The 22,465-nt window shown below is 42.1% G+C and overlaps 1 protein-coding gene across 9 annotated transcripts in view; it reads left to right on the forward strand.

The window, feature by feature from the left end:
* The first annotated feature begins 10,080 nt into the window (after positions 1 to 10,080).
* The window catches only part of LOC114789033 (LIM domain-binding protein 2-like), a 28,177-nt gene continuing 15,792 nt past the window's right edge, over positions 10,081 to 22,465 (forward strand). For all 9 annotated transcript variants that reach the window (XM_028978078.1, XM_028978081.1, XM_028978080.1 and 6 more), the window contains exons 1-2: positions 10,081 to 10,443; positions 16,798 to 16,900. In XM_028978078.1, the coding sequence (XP_028833911.1) occupies positions 10,312 to 10,443; positions 16,798 to 16,900 (235 nt within the window). In that variant the 5' untranslated portion in view covers positions 10,081 to 10,311. The remainder of the gene's footprint in view (positions 10,444 to 16,797; positions 16,901 to 22,465) is intronic.

Consider the following 22,465-nt stretch of genomic DNA (forward strand, 5'->3'; position numbering starts at 1 on the left):
CAGGAATATTATCAGGATTTACACAAGGAAATACTCTCAGGGAATTCTAATTTCTTGAAAAATGTGCTTTTTCTTGTTAGTCTAATTATCATATGTGCTTTTAAACAAGCACTGTTTGGAGTGAAGGAACCCCCCCCCAGCCTGTTTGGTTTGTATTTAATTATTTCCTAGTTGTCAGACTGTTAATCCTATATTTACCAAAAAAAATATTCTATCCTTATACAATTGATTGACAGCTCTTGCACACTTCCTCATTCTGGACAATGTTATACTCTTCCTATCAATATGTCACAGGCACAGGCATAGCGTAGCATCCATCACCTTTCTGTTTCCCTCCATTCCCTCTGCTTGGCCCTTATGAACAGGGGCGTCAGCGAACGTCACAAATATGATCTGCGCTGTAGTCATCTTGTAACAAAAGCCATTACCAAGACAAACATGCCAACACTTTAACTCATGCATTCTCTTGGATTAACAAGGAACATGCCTTATGCATTACATATTAAAGAGAACTATTTAAAAATTGCTTAAAATCTGCATAGAGAAAGAGGGTGTCTGGTATTGCAACTATTTGGGATGACCAATGTCAGTTTACACAACTCATGAAATATTCAAATAATTAGGCACTTGCAGCCAAAACCCATGTACACATTTTGCCATAACATGTGCTGCCCCAGCACCAATTGTTCATCAAAGGTCATTTTTTGGATGGCAGAGAATGGGCTCTCATCTAAAAAACAGTTTGAAACTGACCACTTGGCCAAGAAACTGTGCTACCTTTTATAGAGTGCGTATAGATTAGAAAACATTGTTATGCATTGTTCAGTATTTAGTGCAGGTTTTTGCAGTGTTATGATTTATGCACTGTGATGTGCTGAACCGGGCTATAAACATGAGGCAAATGACTGACATCGGGGTGAAGGAGAGGGCACAGGCACACAACATGGTGAAATAAACTACACTTAACAGTATACACCAGTGAGTTGTAAGGATTGTAAAGCAGTGAATTGGTGCCACCTGGTGAGTAGATTATCAACAGTATTTTTTCTGAAAGCAAATGAAAATACATTTTTATACAATAATTCTGATTTGTGTATTTTTCATTTTCATATAGCCCTTTCTGGAACATTTTCAGAAATACTTTTGTGATAATAAAATACACATATGCTGTTAGTCAAATTGAATTTATTGTGGGATAAACAACTGAAGCGTTGCAGCAAATGACTGTCAACGCTTACCCTACTTTAGTTTATAATAAGTCCTGTGAAATACCTTAAGCGCAATTATTTTAAAGTGGGCTATAATGTGCTCAACTGTGAGCAGAGCTGATGAGTGATACTATTTTCTGTTTCATGTGTTTGTGTATGTCTATATACACACACAAACACACACACAACTAACACAAACGCAACAGAAAATAGTGTATACTGATGCATAGCCCCAAACATTACCTTAATGATGCTGCTCAGTGAAAAAAAAATACTTGTGGACTTTTATTTGTACAAAGTGATGGTCATCTGTGTAATTCCTCATTAGTTATCTAAAACACTTGCAATGCTTTTGAGCTGCTTTAAATCCTCTTTCCTCAATGGTTATTGGATAATCATGCTGTGTGTAGACTTCACAGGTTTTCATGCTGTGAAATTGTTTGAAATTATTAAATGTTCTTTGTGTAATATGATATTAAATGAGAATAATTTTAGATAACTGTGCCAACAAAGAAACTACTCCTGGTGGTTGCATTCAATTTGTGCAGTTGTCACTATCCTGGCAGCACCCCGAACACTCATACACACACACCCCGATCAATTTAGCACCTCTACTTCACCTAACCTTGTCCCTATGGGAGCAAGCCAAGAACATGATAAACATGCAAACTTTACACAGAGAGTAACATGACCACAGCTTCAGCTTGGTTCTTTTCGTTACAGCAACCACTGAGCCACTTTAACTTATTCACTCAATTTAAAACATGATAGAATCGATTCCAAGTAAGTGGCCCAGTTTGTTTTAAAAGACCCCTGCCTTTTTCAAGTACTACCACCATCATTTTGAATGAGCTTGCATCAATGCACACCCTTACTATGTTTGCCTTTTGCTATTAGCCCATCACTGCCCAGTGACCAAAGAGGTATGATTGTGTGTTCTCGTTAAACATTTACATAAGAAAACTTATTTGTTTGATTCATAAGATTTCTTTTTCTTTTACATTTCTGCATATGTCTTTTGGAGAACCTATGCAGCAGTCAACCATTGTTGTGTTTTGACTTAAAATCATTGAACCTGGTCGTTTTTTTTATTTTTTATAAAATTATTATTTTTAAGTGATTTAATGTAATTCTTAAAGCATTTGATTAGATAAGGTCAGAGTTAATTAACCCCTTAGCATGTCAAGAATCAGCACCATAGACAGCACCTCTTTATTTTTCAATTGTGATATGTTATTATTAATCCAGTCACTGATATATACAGTGGGTTCGGAAAGTATTCAGACCCCGCCTTAAATCTTTCACTATATTGCAGCCATTTACTAAAATCATTTTATTGTTTTTTTTATCAAATAATTAATGTACACAGCACCCAATGTTGACAGAAAAACACAGATTTGTTGACATTTTTGCAGATTTATTAACAGAGAAAAACTGAAATATCACATCATCCAAAGTATTCAGACTCTTTGCCCAGTATTTAGTAGAAGCAACCTGTGGGCAGCCATGACAGTGTGTGGGGACGGTGCTCTGCTCAGTGGCACCTCAGTGGCACCTTGGCGGATTGGGGTTCGAACCGGCAACCTTCTGATTATGGGGCCACTTCCTTAACTGCTAGACCACCACTGCCCCAATAACTGCCCCAACCTTTTGGTTTACTACAGCCATGAGTCTTTTTGGGAAAGATGTACTAAGTTTTCACACCAGGATTTGGGGATTGCCATTCCTCCTTGCAGATGCTCTCCAGTTCTGGCAGGTTGGATGGTAAACGTTGGTGGACAGACATTTTTAGGTCTCTCCAGAGATGCTCAATCGGGTTTAAGTCAGGGCTCTGGCTGGACCAGAACAGCCATGAAGTTGTTGTGAAGCCATTCCTTCATTATTTCAGCTCTGTGCTTCAGGGTCTTTGACTTGTTGGAAGGTAAACCTTCGGCCCAGTCTGAGGTCCTGAGCAGTCTGGAGGAGGTTTTTGTCTAGGATATCCCTGTGCTTGGCCGCATTTATCTTTCCCTTGATTGCAACCAGTCGTCCTGTCTCTGCAGCTGAAAAACATCCCTACAGCATGATGCTGCCACCACCATGCTTCACTGTTGGGACTGTATTGGACAGGTGATGAGCAGTGCCTGGTTTTCTCTACACATACTGCTTAGAATTAAGGCCAAAAAGGCCAGATCTTACATTTCAATTTATGGAATTTATCAGACACCCTTATTCAGAGTGACTTACAATCAGATGTTACAGGTACAGTCTCCCCCTGGAGCAATTTAGGATCAAGTGTCTTGCTCATGGACACAATGGTAGTAAGTGGGATTTGAACCTGGGGCGTCTGGTGAGTGTGTTACCCACTAGGCTACTACCACCCTATAAAACATGAATGGGCTTATTTGGGGCTCATCATACCAGAGAATCTTATTTTTCACCCTCTTGGAGTCTTTCAGGTGTATTTTACCAAACTCCATGCAGGTTTTCATGTGTCTTGCATCGAGGAGAGGCTTCCGTCAAGCTTCCCCATAAAGCCCCAACTTGTGGAGGGCTGCAGTGATGGTTGACTTTCTACAGCTTTCTCCCGTCTCCCGACGGCATCTCTGGAGCTCAGCCACAGTGATATTTGGGGTTTTCTTTACCTCTCTAAACAAGGCTCTTCTCCCCCGACAGCTCAGTTTGGCTGGACTGCCAGCTCAAGGAAGGGTTCTGGTTCTCCCAACCGTCTTGCATTTAAGGATTATGGAGGCCAGTGTGATCTTAGAAACCTTAAGTGCAGCGGAATTTTTTTGTAACCTTGGTCAGATCTGTCTCTGAGCTCTTCAGTTCCTTTGACCTCATGATCCTCATTTGCTCTGACATGCATTGTGAGCTGTAAGGTCTTATATAGACAGATGTGTGGCTTTCTTAAAAGTTAAATATATGAGTGTCACCGCAAAGGGGCTGAATACTCAAGACCATGTGATATTTCAGTTTTTCTTTGTTAATAAATCTTCAAAAATGTCAACTATTCTGTGTATTTATGTCAATGTGGGGTGCCGTGTGTACATTAATGAGGAAAAAAAAGAACCTAAATGATTTGATGAAATGGCTGCAATATAACAAAGAGTGAAAAATGTAAGGGGGTCTGAAGAATTTCAATACCCATTGTAAAACCTGAAACTTAGGTCTGCTATGAGTCTTAAGGGTGGAGTTTAGATAAATAAAACTGACATGAATAGTATGTATACAAATGTAAAAAAAAATCTAAATTAATTATGTACTTGGACAAATTCTTATCAGCAGCTATTAAAACTGCTCAGCATACTAAACCATTTATAGACAAGCAGATTAATCATGACTGACCCCATGTTGCAGAAGATTAAAGTAATATAAACAATAAAAAATAAAGATTTGACTTTAACTTTGAAGAAAAAATAGTAAAAAAGCAAGCAATCATGGAAGATCCTAACACCTAAAGTGGAGGACCATAAAAACGTAAAAAAAAAAAATTATTTATGGAGACTCTCTATTAATCCATGGGTTTCTGGTTAATTGCAAGTCTAAGGCGCATACAAAGTAAGCATCACCAGACCAGCCTTGTGTATTTCCTTTAGTCTCATGTGTATAGAAGAGCATTTACATACATTTACATTTACAGCATTTATCATACGCTCTTATCCAGAGCGACTTACAATCAGTAGTTACAGGGACAATCCCCCCCAGGAGCAATTTAGGGTTAAGTGTCTTGCTCAGGGACACAATGACAGTAAGTGGGATTTGAACCTTGGTCTTCTGGTTCATAGGCAAGTGTGTTACCTACTAAGCTACTACCACCCAGAGCAATGTTCAAGATATGCTTTGCAACTGGCCCTGAAGGACTCATCCACATGATGGTTTAAAAGAAATGCAACAGCTAAGAACCTTGCAACATACAAAAAACAGATCATGCATTTCGAATGTAGAAAGTTCTTCTGAGCATTAGTCGTAACGTTTATTGCCTCAGCCTGTCATACAAAAAACCTAAACATGTATGTGAGTGGAATTTCTAACGAATACCCCATTGATATTCCATTAATCCACCTTGGAGACTTCAGTATTCCACAGGACAAGCTCCAGTCCTCCTTTCTTCTTCATTTCCTTCACTCATTCAATCTGACTAGCAACAACTGGTCTTCAACTCACAAAAAGCGAAATATCTTAGACCTTGTCTTCAGCCACCCATTATCAACTACAGGCTTCATTACACCCCACTTCATGTCTCTGACAACTTCTTCCTCTTCTTCTGTATTACCTTGTCCTCTCCACCAAAACCCAACAACATCACCATCTTACTAGAAATGTCTCAACTCTACCTCATCACGTCCTCGCACTTCTTCCCAATCCTGACTCCTTCTCCTCCCTACTGCTTGAATCAGCCACAGACACTCTTATCTCACCATTCTCTTTATCAATTGACTTCCTCTGTACTCTATCCTCCAAACCCAAGAGGACATCTCCTCCTACTCCTTGGCTCTCTAATGCAATACGTAGCAATTGTGAGGTGCTGCGAGCAGAAGAAAGGAAAACGAGGAAATCACAATCAGACTCTGACTTATTGACATATTGCAATCTTATTCAAAAATTTCAATTTGAAGTAACTTCTATAAAAACAAACTTTCCAAACAATTGGACTCCTCAAGGATCCCCAATTCTTTAGAAATCCACCACCAATCCCTCTGACATATACAATTATAGACCAGTCTCTCTCCTACCTAGAATGTAGCATCTATATTCAGCTCTATCTCCCTTTCCCAGAACAACCTTCAGGACCCAAATCAATCTGGTTTCAAAACCATTCACTCTATAGAGAATGCTCTTCTGGCCATTACAGAGAAATTACATGCTGCCAGGTCAGCAAAATTATCCTCAGCATTCATCTCTCTGGACCTTTCAGCAGCATTTAATACCATCAACCACAAAAACCATCAACCTCTTGACCATCCTTTGCGAAATGGCGGCTTGGAGTGGCACTAGGTTGCTTCCTATCTGGAGGAAAGGTCTTACCAGGTGACATGAAAGGAGACCACATCTGCACCTCACAAGCTCTTGACTATTGTCCCTCAGTGCTCAGTACTTGGCCCTATCCTGTTCACTCTTTACACCAAATTTATTGGTGAGGTCATATCTTCCAATGGGTTATCCTATCACTGCTATGCAGATGACACCCAACTTCTGGCTGGTCTTCCTCTTAGTGCTACTCAACCTCTTCAGCTGATCCAGAATGCTGCAGCATGACTTGTTTTTAACCAGATTCTCCCACATCACTCCATTGCTATGTTCAATCCACTGGCTGCCCGCATCAGATTCAAAATGCTGATGTTTGACTACAAAACCAAGGAACGGTCAGCACCCTCCACCTCAGACCTCTCATCTCTCCTCGCTCGGCACCTCGAACTCTCCGATCCTCCGAAACTGCTCCACTGGTACCACCATCTAACAAGGTACAAGGAAAACATTCTTCTAGACTCTTCTCTGTCTTGGCTCATAGGTGGTGTAATGAGCTTCCACTAGATTGAAAAGGCTCTAACATACACTTTCTATATTCAATGTTTATATAAAAAAAAAACACGGTTTTGTTCTGAGAATGGTATCTATTGATCGGGTTACAGTGAACCAAGACAGGGTTTTCAATGATGGATATTTAAAGCACTTATGTAAGTCGCTCTGGGTAAGAGAGTCTGCCAATGCTGTAAATATAAATGTAAATGTAATGTAAAAGTCACATTGGCTGTTGCACTAGTTCTTTAGAGTTGCATTGTTCCATATTTGAATGCAAATATATTATAAATATATATTTTTTGTAAATATATTTTGAATTGATCTGTTAATTGTTAGTTGTTAGATCTGTGATCTAATTGTTGATATTCCTACTCTATATTGTAAACATAATTGTGCTTACATGACCCGCTGGTATAGGCTTGGTTGTGTAGTTGTGTGTAGCTTTGTGTAGAAGTGGAGTGTTGGTAAAATTCCACTCTCTCAGTGGAGCTGTGCCGTCCCAGGAGACACTGCTCCAGCAGCCAGCAAGAACCCCAGCAACCACTCCTATTAACTGACCTGGAGGGGGAGGGGTGTGTGTGTGTATGTGTGAGGAGGAGAGCTTGTGATGGGTGGGTGTGGGGAGTTTGAGATATTTGTTAACCCTTTCCAGGTTTGCAGTGCATTGCAATGAGAAATGCACTGACTGTGGAAATCTCCTTGGATGCCGAAGAAGCTGGCAAGCCAGCAGGAAGCATGTGAAATCTGTGACAGAAATAAACCCACGCTACCTGCCACTGATTAACGGTTTAAAAAATCTCTAACACGGCCCTTCCATACTTCACATCTTCATCGAGGAATCCCCATGTTCTACAATCAGCGATCAACCTCAGTTCCCTCCATGAAGATCTGTTCCCCCACACCTTCATCAGTGCTTCTCTCCACCAGACCACAGCACATACTAAGTGTCCTCCAGATCTTTCTGGCCCTTCTTCCCTCTGTTGAATGGAGAAACATCCATGTGATGAAGGAATGGTTTAATGTGAACCCACCGGAGAGTTGGCTTTTTCACTTCCTCTTTGAAAGCCACAGTCTCCAGCAACTTATTGAAGACATGTAGAATAGTAAAGGTATCTTGTCTAGAATCACACCAGGCATGGGAAGCTTGGGTTTTGGCCTGAACAGAATGTTACCTGAGATTTTTCGGTGCTTCCTTGCCATATAAAATTTCATTTCTAAATTCACCCCCTGCATTTTGAATGAGAATTTAATATTCACCCTGCATGTTTTAAGTCTGTTGAACACTGTGGGTCTACAAGTGCATGCCTGTAATGAATACATGACTTTCAGAGCACTGTGTAAGTGAAGGGCACTTTAATGATGTGGGTTTGCATCGGTGTGTTATATAGAGACAATTTGGGGAGTTTTCCATGTCAGTGTTTGTATTGTTTTCTGGATTAAGGAGCTTCCTTCTGTTTAACCATGGGAAAGGAAGGAGACACACATGCACAGACACACACAGCGATATTTATGTACAAAAATTCATACATTCTGTCTGTCTTTTGCTCAGACGCACACACCCACACACACTCACTCCCCCTCTTGGGGCCCAAGTCCCCTGAAAGCAATGTCAAGCGGGAGTGGGGAGGGGGGTTGGCAAATCGGGGGGTGGGGGGGGTTGAGTGTAATGTATACCAGATGTTGTGGGGCTCTCTCTCACCTTCTCTCTCTCTCTCTCTCTCTCTCTCTCTCTCATTTATTCATCTACTCCTGTATTCTTGGTCTTTCTACATGCTCTTCTCGATCCCAAAATATCTCTCTTTAACTTGCTTTCTTAATAATTCTGACACACCATCATGCCAATCCCAGTTTTCTCTCTCTCTGTCTCTCTCTCTCTCGTTCTCTCCTACTTGCTCTCTTCATTATGGTGGCCAAATAAAAGCGTCTGGATGATTTGCAGAGGATGTGGTGTTCTCTCCTTCCCCTCTCAGACATTAACAGTGAAGGTGTGGTCCACTGTGGAGCATGTGTGTGTGTGTGTGTGTGTGTGTGTGTGTGTGTGTATGTGTTTCTCCCGGTTTGTGTGTGCATGACTGTGGCTCTCTCACTGATGCATGACTCATACAGAGAAAGAGTTGGATAGAAAACAATAAAATCCCAAACTTATACTCACACACACACACACCTACAGGGCAGACTCTCAGCACAACCATTTATTGCAGTGAAATAAACACACACAAAGAGAGAGCTGAAAGAGAGAAAGCAAGAGAGAGAGGGCAGGGGATTGATCTGTGGTAGATGGTTCTGATGAACACAGTGGACTGAAACACAATCGATGGGAAAAACAAAATCTCAGGGAGTTATTTATTATGATCATAGACAATCAGAGCACAGGGCATAGATTCCTCTTTAATATGCTACTCTCTCTCTCTCTCTCTCTCTCTCTCTCTCTGTGTGTGTGTGTGTGTGTAAGAAGCTGATGAAATTTCCCATTTCTTGAAATTTAGCCACTGCAGAGAGCAGAACAGGTTAAACAGCTCAGTGTCTGCTGCAATATTAATGCAGGAAGGCAGACAAAAAAAAACAAACAAAAAATTCAATGCAAGTTCACTTCAGGACATGCACACACACACACACACACACACACACACACACACACAAACTGAATGTATCCTAACATCAACTATCCACACTGGTACTGGACCAAGATCATCTGCTGTTTAAAAAAACTCGAAATAAATCATATTCACTGCATAGGCAAGGCGTCACTCAAGCATCGCCATGGAAACTGCCAAAAGAAGTGACTGTGTCTGTGATAAAGACCCTTCATGACAAAGGAGCAGGGGTGCAAATAATCGATGACAGTGATGATGAGGATGGTGAGCACAGACCACCTTGTTCACCTCGTGTCGCTGATTTCCAACCTAGATAAACGTATAGGGAAGGGGAGAAGGAGCCTAACCCACAGCCCTGGAATTTATTGGCCTGGTGGAGTGTGGGGTGAGGGGGTGTATATGTGTGGGAGGGAAAAGGGAGTTGGTGGTGGAGGTGTTTTGGGGGTCCTTTGAATGGGGTGCGGTTTTTATTAATATCTATTATCCATCTGTCTACTGTATATGTGTTTTTTTAGGGTGGCCAGCACTGAAGCTGGTGAGCATGTGCCAGGGTTTCACGGGTTTCGGGGGCCTTCTGGACGAGTTCGTGAGACGCCAAAAATTAAAACCAAACTTGGGGTTTCGGGAAAACACACACACACATTTGGCCCGTGTACCCGAATCGGACAGGATGTGACCCTTCAGCAAACTCCTCCACCAACACCGAGAACAGCCTGGAGCGATCCGACCCCCTCCCTCCCTCCCCAATACCCCCCTCCCCGCCGCTTTCCAGCGGAATGGTCGGCAGCTCAGAACGTGTGTGTGTGTGTGTGTGTGTCTGCGTTTCGCCCGGCTTGACTTGACAGCAGCGCAGTTCGGCTGCGCGAGCGTGCGTGCGTGCGTGCGTGCGAGCGAGCGCGCGTGCGTGTGCGTGAGTGCGCGCGCGCGCGCGCGGAGCTGGGTCCATGTGCGCTGCATGGACACTGTTGTTACTGCGCAGTGTGAAGTGAGCACCGGCAGCAGACGCGATGTCCGGCTCGGCGCACGACCCCTTCTACTCGTCCCCGTTCGGCCCGTTCTACCGGAGGCACTCGCCGTACATGGTGCAGCCCGAGTACCGGATCTACGAGATGAACAAGCGGCTCCAGTCCCGCTCCGAGGTCAGCCGCCAGCCGCGTGTGTGTGTGTGTGTGTGTGTGTGTGTGCGCGCGACCGACTGCTTCAACATCGAATTCCACGGGAATTTCGTTTTGGGGTTCGTGGGGTCTTCTCTGATCGGAGGTCATTGGATCTCCACAAACTTCTCCCACGAACTCGTGCAGACGCTCCTTGAGGGAACTCCCAGGTGTGTCCGAGCATCTGCCGTCCTGCCGCAACTTCTGTCTCCGCGACTATGAAACTTCGCATGTGCCTTTTAGTAATTCCCGCGTTTCCACGGAGCAGCACAAAGTTGTTTGCGTGGAAAATCCACTCGCATTTACAGCGGATCTATAATTCAGGGCGTAAGCTGCAGTAAAGTTGGGGGATTTTTGGTTCTCGCCGATAACTGTCGTCACGCACGAGCTTCTTATCAATAGGTGCTGTCACGATCAAATAAAGATCTATTTATATTTTTACATATTTCACAGTGGTATGAAAAACGCGGCTTCGTGAATAGTTGGAACAAATGGATGGTCTGACCGAAACCACCTAAATTCAAACCATCGAACTGTTTTTAAAAATGACACGACTCGTCAACTTTATTGTGGCTGTGCACCGCCGCGCCGATAAAATGGTCTTTTCTGGTCGCGTGGCGTGTTGTGTGCCTTTCATTCGGATTACTATTCCACGAGGTTTTTTTGGCCGATGCCCGCCGCACCTACCCCGCACACCCACACCTCACCGGCTGCTCGGGCCCCGAAGGTGAGAGCCGGGGTGCTCCACCTGCTGGCCGACGCGAGAATCGCAGCGACCGGAGCACAGCCAGGACTGGTCATCCGGGTCCGGCTGTAGTAACACGCCGTGTGGCACCAGAACGAGGGCTCAGGTGGGCTCAGTGGGGGAATCCCCTCATACGTCACTCATTATAGTAATTAACGTAAACCTTACGTCCTTTCTGCCTCCAAATGTGCTGAATTACCTGGGATCATCTTTCAGTGGTGAAGGGGTCCAGACACATAAATTGTAATCATTTTGCTTTATTCAATACTTCCATTTCTGTACAGATTTTTGGCATAAGTAAGACAGTGGTTGCAGAGAACGTCCTTCATTTCATTAAAGGTGACGAGTTTGCTGAGTTTGTATGTAACTAGTGTGTGTTTGTGTGTGTGTGTGTGTGTGTGTGTGTGTGCTTAAATGCTACACATGTATTGTGTATCAGTATGTATGTCCTTGTCGAACATATTTGTGTGTGCATGAACACATGTGTGTGTATGTGTGTCTGAGTGCATACTCTCACACTGCGATACCCCACTTACTCCCCTCTCACACCAGATCGGTATAATTACTTCCCTGGGGAGTGCTGTGAGTACGTCTATTATTCCCAACCATGTATTTTTATAAATATTCATTAAATACTAAACAGATGAAAGAAGGAACATGTCCCTTTCAGAGGAGACAACATTGCCACGGCTTAACCAACCGACTGTTCTTAAACACCCTGTCTGCATCACTCAGTACACATATGTTCAGTATGATATCAAACACTCTTACATGCAATTCGCTCTTCTGCTCAGGTTGCATATACATTACATAATATGTCATTAATTACTAGGATCTAATGTCTAATTAAAAGCATATTTCATGTTTTGTCAACATTCCAAATTCACACCAAATAAACCCTTTATTCCCGTGGTCCATTCGACAAGAGGATGTAGGGGAACTGGGACAGTGCTATGACGCAGCTTAAGGTCAGGTCCCCTGACCAGAACTACAGGAATGCAGAAACAAAATGATCACACACAGATACACACACACACACACACACACACACACACACACACAGAAATACAGAACAATGAGCTGTGCTCCCGATCACAGGAAACCTGGACAATGCACCCACCTTTTTCCTGTAGCAGTTCTCACAGCCCCTCCCTGCACGCAATTCAGCACTGATAACACTGCACAGACCTACCGTGTGTGTGTGAGGTAAACACAGGCCATTTTTATGTTACTGCTGTTGGTAATGTATGTGGTATTTCATAACTCATTTTCTGTGTGTGTGTTTGTGTGTGTGTTTGGAGGGTGTCTGAATCTGTGTGCAGTTTAAAGAGTGCTATAAAGTCATATTTTGGTCTTTTGTTTGGTTCTCACTCTCAGGTAGGAACAGACAGTGAAACACATTTTCACCCACATACACACACACACACATATGCACATATACTGTGACCAAAAACAGAGAAATGCACAACATACACACGCTCAAGCACACACACAGTGATCCATGACAGTGGCTGGAGATTATTTCAATACTTTATATAAGCTGAAGAAACAAGTTGATGCAGTGTGTGTGTGTGTGTGTGTGTGTGTGTGTGAGAGAGAGATTGTGTTAGTGGAGTATCCACAGTAAAATGCAGTGATCATGACAATACATGCTGTACATGTGCACACACACAAACACACTCACGTTTAGAGAGAATAATGAATAAACATGAGATGATGCAGGTTTGCTGGAGTAATAATGCAGTAATCAGAATTACAGTATTTAAATGATATAATGAGATTTGACTATGAATGTGCACTCCCTAACGTATACTGTTCATAGCTTCAACATTGCAAAGTTTAAGTATAAAAAATATTCTGTAAACTGAGAAGTGTAAAGAGCATTGAACATTGCCAAGAAGAATTGGGAGCGTGAGGAAGAGAATTTTAACACTTCCTTTTCCCATCCACGTTCGTCTTACAGGATTACATTGAAAATAAATACATTGTGTGCATACATGCATATCGACGTTTTTCTCTTGTCTTATCTGACCTTCACACTCATTGTTCAAAATCCCACATGCCGCTGTGTCCTTGAATAAGATGCATCAAAAGAACGGACTCAGTTTTTGTGATAGTAACAATTTTTTTAATGGAGACATTATGGATTTATACATGAGTTATTATGGACCTGCAGGTTGATGCTATTTCAAATGTGCTTGTTGAGGAAACTGAATTGGTGGGTCAGGAGTAGATCAGGGTGTTTCCTGACCACTTTTTTTCCCATAGTGAAGTGTAGGCTTTGTGTATGACTTTATACTTCATTGTCCTTGTTGGTGTGTATTAGGAAACTCATAAATCAGGATTGCACAACTCTGCACACTTTGCACATGTAAGTGCATGCCTATGTAATGGATGACTTTGGGCTCAGTTTTAAATGACTCTTCTAAATGTAATCATGCAGGTAATCAGTAGGTGGAAACTGGGGGTAAAAATGACTGCTTTTTGAGAAAGGGAGTTAGAGGTGTAAAAAATGACTGTAGTGTGAGGTTGAAGAAATTTCAGTAGTGCAATTGAACTGTGAGACACCCATCAAGTTTAAGATTCTCATCACTCTCCAAGTTAATGTTATGATTCAACATTAGGTTAACTTGGCAGTGATGGCCAAGTTAGCGCTGAAGTTGATGGTTCAAATGAAGAACCACTAAGGTGCCACTGACAAAAGCACCGCCCCCACTGCTTCTCAGGCGCCTTACATGATGCCCATTGCTCACCAAGGGTGACCTGTTAAAAGCAGAGGACATATTTCGATGTGAAAGTGAAGTGATTGTGATACACTGCAGCACAGCATACAGTGACACAACGAAATGTGTCCTCTGCTTATAACGATCACCCTTAGTGAGCAGTAGGCAGCCATTACAGGCGCCCGTGGAGCAGTGTGTGGGGACAGTGCTCGGGATTCAAACCGACAACCTTCTGATTACGGGACCGGTTCCTTAACCGCTAGGCCACCACTGCCCCATGTGTGCACCATGTGCTGTGCTGCAGTTTATCATAATGACAATCACTTCCCTTTCTCATTAATTGTACAGTGTTGTTTTTATCACAGTTCATGTTGATTCAGTTATAACTGGAATATTTGTCAAAGAATCTTACATTAACATTTATCACAATATCATGACACAATATCATGACAGGATTTAACAAAAAGCACCTGAAAAATGGTTTTGAATTATGAAAACAATTCTGTAAACCTGCTGGAAGCTATTGATTGAATGATCAATATCATGATATTTAATTTTCTGGCATAGTACTGATCAAGTCAAAACTAAAAATATGAAAAATACTCACTTTAAATAGTCACTTTATTCTATATTGTGTAGGCCTAGAATTCTATATCAGGACACTAAATGGAATGAAGATGGTTTTTGCAGAATCACAGCCTTCTGCAATGGCTGGACATCCACTGCATGTGAAATCGTTCACCACTCCAGCTCTCAAGTCTGATTGGTCTGTTTCCAAATGGAGTTCTGTCTACTGATTGGCAGACCTGTAGCACACCTGTGGCACTGCTCTGATCGGAAGACGCCATTCCCAGCATGCCCCGGTGTGTGTTTAAGCCCGAGTGTGTAGGAAAGCGGCCGCATTCAGCGCGTAGCACACTCCACACAGAGTTATTGTTATTTACACGCAGAGTCGCACAAATCCCTGGGATCAGACACAAATCCCCTCAGCTCTACCACCGTTCAGCCGTGTTAAAGCGAGGGCAGAGAGAGGCAGTGAGAGTAAGAGAGAGAGAGACTGCAAGAATGTCGGGGTCCCTTATGCAAAAATCAATATCACCTCATCACTGCAGTGTCAGTATCACTACTGTGAGTTCACTTTTGGTCATAACCTTTACCCTAACATAACCTTTTCCTGCACTCTCTCTCTCACGCACACACTCAACACATCACACACCAGAATGTTGTGATATGTAAGTGGCCAAATTACAGGTTAATTATTAGACATAAAATGATGTAGGATAAAACAACTTTACTGTAGAAATGTGGGTTTTGGTGCAGAGAGCAGAGGGCGCTGGTAAAGCAGGTGTAATCCATTACTGCTGTGAATGAATGACCCGGTCCAGGTTGGAATGTTTTTTTCGCTCAGTCTGGACTTTTGGGAGTTTGGGAGTTTGGGATTTCCCAGAGCTTAAGGACCTGGGTCTCTGCCGCTTTCTTCCTTTTGCTGTCTCTCTCTCTCTCTCTCTCTCTCTCTCTGTTTCAGTCTGTGTGAACCATAGGACCTGGGTCATTGCCCGCGGTCCTCAGGCTCTATTTCCGTTTCCTGGAAGTCGGCTTTCTTTTCTCAAATTTTGTTTTTAACCCGACACAGACAGCAGCGTCCACTGGCCAGTTGTTCTAAATTAGCTGCAGGGTTACAGTCACAGGTGGTGGGTGGAGTATAATAGAAATCATCATTCCCAGTAAGTGTGCATGAAGACAAAAGACAGATACCAAAAAGAAAGACAGGCTTCCTTGGTCTTTCAGATGTACAGTACAGGCCAAAAGTTTGGACACACCTTCTCATTCAATGTGTTTTCTTTATTTTCATGACCATTTACGTTGGTAGATTCTCACCGAAGGCATCAAAACATGTGGAGTTATGTACTTAACAAAAAAAGGTGAAATAACTGAAATCGTGTTTTATATTCTAGTTTCTTCAAAATAGCCACCCTTTGCTCTAATTACAGCTTTGCACACTCTTGGTATTCTCTTGATGATCTTCAAGAGGTCGTCACCTGAAATGGTTTTCCAACAGTCTTGAAGGAGTTCCCAGAGGTGTTTAGACCTTGTTGGCCCATTTGCCTCCACTCTGCGGTCCATTTTGATTTGGTTCAGGTCTGGTGACTGTGGAGACACATTGAATGAGAAGGTGTGTCCAAACGTTTGGCCTGAACAGTATTTTTTGTCCGTGTGATGTTTTTTTAAATGTATGTACACCAGTATTTTTATTGTACATACATTTTACTTTACTTTACTTTAATTTACTTAGCAGACGCTTTTATCCAAAGTGACTTACAGGAGGAAGACACCAGCAATTCTGGTGGCCCTGATAAGGCCTAACTTGTCAGAAAAAGAACATACTTGGAAATCTTTTGGATTTTTTGGATGTCTATGAATTTGCAATGGAAGTGTTTCGGATCCCACTGTGTAAAGGGAATTGCATCTGTATGTCTTTGCCCAGCAAACAGCATAAACATGCCACTTTACCTCAGATACTCACAACACAAAGGAAACATGATCAAGACAATCATGGGGCAGTGGTGGCCTAGCGAGTAAGAAAACTGCTATGTAACCAGAAGGTTGCCGGTTCGAACACCAAACCGCTAAGGTGCCACTGAGCAAAGCACCGTCCCCATACACTACTCCCCGGGCACCTTTCGTGGCCGCCCACATCTCACCAAGGATGCATTTCGTTGTCCAACAATGACAATCACTTCACTTTCACTTAATCATGCTGCATCAAGATTGTGGAACCTACTGGAGAAACTCCTTAGATTGGTTCCCAGGAATATGAATATGATTGGCCATATGACATGTTGTCAGTTTATGTTCCTGTCTCTGTTTCAGGAATGCGACAATTTGTGGTGGGACGCTTTCTCCACTGAGTTTTTTGAAGATGATGCGACCCTCACCCTGTCTTTCTGTCTTGAAGATGGACCGAAGCGATACAGTAAGATTATTGTTTTCATTATTATATTATTACTCACAATCATCTAAGGTTTCAAGGCCCAACAGCTGAAACATCATCCTTTTAAGCTGAACTGTTTTATTGGTTTAGCTACATTGTCTGTGAATAGGAGTTAAGGTCAGGGTGTTTCACCCATGCTTTTGTGAAATATTTAGTCAGAGTGAGAGGCCAATGGGTTAACAGTTCATTCTTGTGGAGCACAGCGAGTTTAATCATCGATTGAATAGAGAGGGCCATTGATATTGCTGTATTGACTGTGTGTGTGTGTGTGTGTGTGTGTGTGTATACCCATTTTGCACCCATTCAGTGTCAGTGCCCCAAATCTTTTATTCTCCATTGTGTTGGGCAATTTGTTAGCAAATATGAAGAGACTCTCAAAAAGAGTAGTGCATTTACAACGTTTATTTTTTAACATCCCTTCTCTTCAGGCATATGAAGACAGAGAGAAGGTTGCAGTGTGTGTGTGTGTGTGTGTGTTTGTGTGCATGACCATGCACATGTGCATGCATGCATGCCTATATATGTTTATCTATATTTTTATGTGTTGTATAATGTAAAACTGTGGGTGAGTCAATGTACCATGCTGTGCAGAGGCAGAGTAAAGAGGCGAGAAAGAGAGATGGGGAGTAGAAAGAGACACAGTGGGGAGACGGAGTGAGAGAAGAGAGGGGTGGTGGGGGATGGGAGTGATGTTAGGGTGCGGGTTGGGGGGGGGTGCAGTGCTTGCTGGGGGAGGGGAGTTGTAGCGCTAGTGAAACACCGCATTGCAAAAATTAGTCATAGTTGAGGCAGTGCAGAAGTAAGCTGTTTTTGAAGTTTCGATTTTCACTCCTTCCAGAGAGCCAGCCTGTGTTGCGAGGCTCAGTCTGTCTGAGTAACAGGTGACTGGGAATAATCCACAAATAGACCCAGCCAAGCATCTGTCTTCACTATCACTGAGAGTGATACAGACCTCATGCATATTGAATTAGTTCTAATTGCTATGCAGACTGGTGTTTAGGCCTTTTCCTTATCCGTGGATTAAGGATCTGAACTACAACTTGAGACAAAAAAAATTGTCCAGTTGGTCAGTTATGAAGATTGTGCATAACCCCCTGGGGGCCCCTGAAACTACAAATAATATTAATTAGACATGTTCCAAATCTTGTTGTCTCATTGCAGTACGTAACCTAGTTCAAAGTTTACATCAAGTGACAAGATAACATCCAGTAAAAAGAAGAGGAACATGATAAAAAATCATTTTTTTTCAGTTGTTTGTGCTTGAATCCATTACGCTAGCCAAGCAGAGGTGACATTCAACTCCTAAACACCCAGAGCTTGCCAGCAAACCAGAGCTCACCCATCACAGTAACTGATCAGATCACCCACATCTTTACTATTACATAGTTTTACCTTTTAATTTTAAAAGTTACATTTGAAAAGTTCCATATTTGCATTGAATATTTAATTTAAATCAGTTTGAAAAATGTCAGGCTTTGTAATATGGCAATTAATTAATGGCATAAATTAGGTTCATTGTTGATAGGGTTGAGAACCACTGCCTTAGATATCAATTAACCAAGTTCTTATGCAAGTGCAATGTGAAAAATCTTACTGATATGACCCAAACTGAAAAAAAAAAACCGAATCAGTTCAGTGAGCTAGAAGGTGACAAATGGCATTTTGCCTATGACTGTGAGTTGTTTTCCAAGAGACAGTGTCAAATGCTCAGAAAGAAAATATTTTGCTGGGGAGCAACTCAGTCTCAAATCTGAGAACTTTGGAGGAGGAATGTCCCTTTAAATATGCATGATACCGCCATGACTCACACTTCCAGCCCAGGGGGCGATGTATCATGTTAAATAATGTGGAATTTATACTTTTCTTGTGCTAACGAGCACACGCGTCTCACTGTAGCGACAGGTCCAACTTTTCAGAACTATGGAATGAAACAGGTTTTGTAGAAACATGCTGGGATGAAGCTATGGACTAAGATTGCAGAGCTGTTATTTACAGAAAGTGCACCCTATTCTGCAGTGTAATTCAAACAGTGATTTCAGTGGCCAAGTTATAATTTTGCATATATGTTTGTAATATCCATATGTCTTGATTTCAGTGAAGAGTTATTTTGGGTAACTTACTGTGGGGACAGTAGGGACATTTCCCTTTCTCTTATCTAAGTACCTAGATCTGATTTTTTAAAATTAATTTAATAGTGTGTTTAAAAAGCACCATACACCACAATGGCTGTAGGAGCCAGCATTAAAGCATTAAATGAATATGCACATCATTGCAATATGGTAAATTGTCTTCTGAAATAGTTGATTATGAATTGCTATTATGTAAAATAAACCTGGAAAAGCAGAATTTAGTTTAATATGAGTTAGTCTTGTACAGAATTAATAATATTCAAATATTCTCAATGCATTTTTCTCTGTATTTTTGAGTCCACCCAACCCCCTGCCCAGCACACATAATTATCACATAATTATGAATTGTACTGGGCTGCTATAGAAAGAGGGAGAGATGGGGGGAATAGATGAGGACAGAGAAAGAGGGTTTGATAAGATCTTTCTAATTTTAACTACATGGGCTATGGATTTTTGTTACGCTTGAAATGTGTTTTGTATTTTAAAAAAATCGACACACTAAAAATTCAATTGATAACATTTGTCATCAGCCTCTTTGAGGCTAAAAAGTATCAAGTCATGCCAGGGCCTGGTCTGACATTTGTCTTCTTTTCACAAAGATTAGACTGTATTACATAGTATTACATAGTAATTACATACTATTTTTTTTTTTAATACACCAAAACTGAATCTCACAAAGCTCTGGTAACAAATTGATTCATTCTTTTTGAAGCACACAATTTCATGAATTTTGCAGATTTTGCTCTTCATAGCCACCTGCACAAGTATCATGAAGCACAGTTAACCTCTTGAGGTACAGGTTAATACACTGATATCTGCAGGTAGGGGTTGATAAAATATTTGTTCTGCTGTAAGGGCTGGTGCTATTTGAATAGGACATTTACAGCTGAAAATGTAACAGGATAGTATTCTTAACCCAGTGGTAACCATGGCAATGATAGTAAATGGGTAGAGGTTAATAGCAAAGAAGAAAAAGAATAAACACTTTTCAAAAGTAACAGATACATGGACCGAAGGAGGCATAATCAGGAAACAGCAATAACAGTAAAAGAGATGGAGCTTAAACACATTAATGTAATAACTTTGCACACGGTCCCCAGAGGGACTAAAGCACATTTACACTGAAAGCCTGATGCACAAACTGCAAAGCACAAAGGCCCAAAAATCCACACGCTCTCATTTCTAAAGAGTTTGCATGTGGGGCTTTTGTGCACATGAAGCATTTTCTAGTGTCCTTTTCACACTGACATTGTTTTAAGGCTTTAATGCTGAAAGCTTTTGGCCTATATCATTGACTTAAAGAAAATAATTACCGCAGTGAGCAAGGTTTGCACAACTTGTCCCTATTTTGTAATTGAGGTTATTTGATTGAAAGGTCTGATGGCAGTCGCAGAAGTGCTTTACATACGTTGAAGCACGTGCCATTATTCAGTTAAATGAATTCAATTCAAATGAAGGTGAGCGATTATGTCAATGTGAGTGAAGGCTGTCTGTGATCAGCCGTGAAGATCGGCCAGCGGGGACCGAACACGTCTCCTCCCGCTGCGCAACTCACCATGGCAACAGAGAAAGCCCACACAGGAAAGTGCATGGGTACACCTAGGCACGAGATGTCACCTCGTTGCAGAGGAAGAGGGTGATTTCACCGAAACACTGAAACTTTTCTCAGAGTAACAGAGCTAAACGGAGTCGCAGTCTCTGCCACACTCTGCCCTGAAACCACGAACACGCTAATAATTCATTCCGCCTCCCCAAAACGCAAGCAATCCGGAGAGCTTGTTATTGCAGTCCAGATATTTCTTTTAGTGATATGCATTTTAATATTCCTAATTAATACACAACCTAATAAAATTTATATGAGTGAATATTAAAAAATATCCTTTATGCTACTCTGGTACATTGCAGTGTGTGTGTGTATTTTTATTGGCTTGCATTATGCTGATTAGTGTCACAGTAGGGTTCTGTGTAAAATACTGAAACATGATGAAATCCTTGAGCAACATACTTCCTTCTTATTGCATTAGTGCATTTCAAAGAAATGAATTAGAATATTTTTATTTCGGTCTTTGAATAATGGATTATACGCTTTTCATGTGCTGTAATGGGTGGCGGCGAAAAAACAACAAAACAGTAATTAGTGCCGTCTTAAGAGCTTTTGATCAATTTAATCTATAATTGTGAAGTAGGGCTCAAGGCTAGCACTGAACAAAACTACCAACAAATAGACCGTTTAAACAATGTGTCAGCAGCCGGAGTGAATAGATAGAGTTTAATCTGCGGTCCAAGGACACTCACCTTCATTAAAACTTTTAAAAGGCTTTCCTACACCGTCCGCAGCCATGTTGTCGGCCTGGTTTTTCCTGTTTGTTATTATAGGTGTAGGTGTCACTTGCCGGCCCTGCGTTGCAACTTCTCTTGTTGGAAGGACAGGTGGGGAGAGGCGGACGGGGATGATGACATGGAAATGGAGAGGTGGAGGAAGCCATGGATAAAGAGGAATAGGGAGACGGGAGAGAGCGGGGAGAGATGGGAAGGGAGATAAATCAGCGTGGGGTGGGGGTGATTGACAGTTTTGAAGCGTGAATGAGCGAGGGGAGGGAACGAGGAAGAGAGGGAGTCAGAGAAATGTGTGTGTGTGTGGAAGGGGCCTGGCATTATCGGGGACTGAAAGAGTGAGAGTGCTGTCGGTGCTTTCAACACAATTTTCTTTATTCCTGATGCCATTTGAGCAAACATCCTGTTCCTAATACCCTCCCGAGAGTGCTTAATTCAATCTCAAAGCTAAATTTAATAAATACATCCTTGAGGACCATAATTGCAGCATGATGGTGCACGGAGAGAAGGATTTGAAAGAGAGCATGAGTGACAGCAAATCTACAGGAAGGGAGAATAAATAAACTACCATCAAATCAACCCTCCATAACACAGGAGAGGGCTACCTTACCCTGCACCTCACCATTCATTCTCTCCTCTTTTTTTATTCTGTATCCACCGCTGTCTGGCTCCAGAGCCCTTGTTTTGTTCAGCTGCATTTTCTCCTCCTCTCTTTCCATTGGTCTTCTCTCTCACTTCCCCATGTGTCAAGGCTCTGCACAACAGAGAGGCCAGAGCTGTTTCTGAAAGCCGTCTGCTGCAGCCAGCCCCTCCGTAAACTGCAGCAGACGCGAGGATGCAAGACGCCGGCATGATAAAAGGTGGCCGTTCCACACCAGCCTGGTGCGGGCGGCTGTCCTTGCCCTCTCAAAGAGGGCCATCATTTACTGGTGCGCGTGGTGTGGGCTCACAATGCTGCTTGCATTTAGTTCTGCTGAGCCATTTAAAGCACTTATATCGGCATTTATGACACAGGAATGTAAAGGAGGATGTGGAATGCAGGGCCTGAAAAGAAACATTTTACGTCTAGAAATGGTAGAACAAT

The sequence above is a fragment of the Denticeps clupeoides genome, chromosome 4, assembly GCF_900700375.1.
Source record: "Denticeps clupeoides chromosome 4, fDenClu1.1, whole genome shotgun sequence".
NCBI classification, from domain to species: domain Eukaryota; kingdom Metazoa; phylum Chordata; class Actinopteri; order Clupeiformes; family Denticipitidae; genus Denticeps; species Denticeps clupeoides.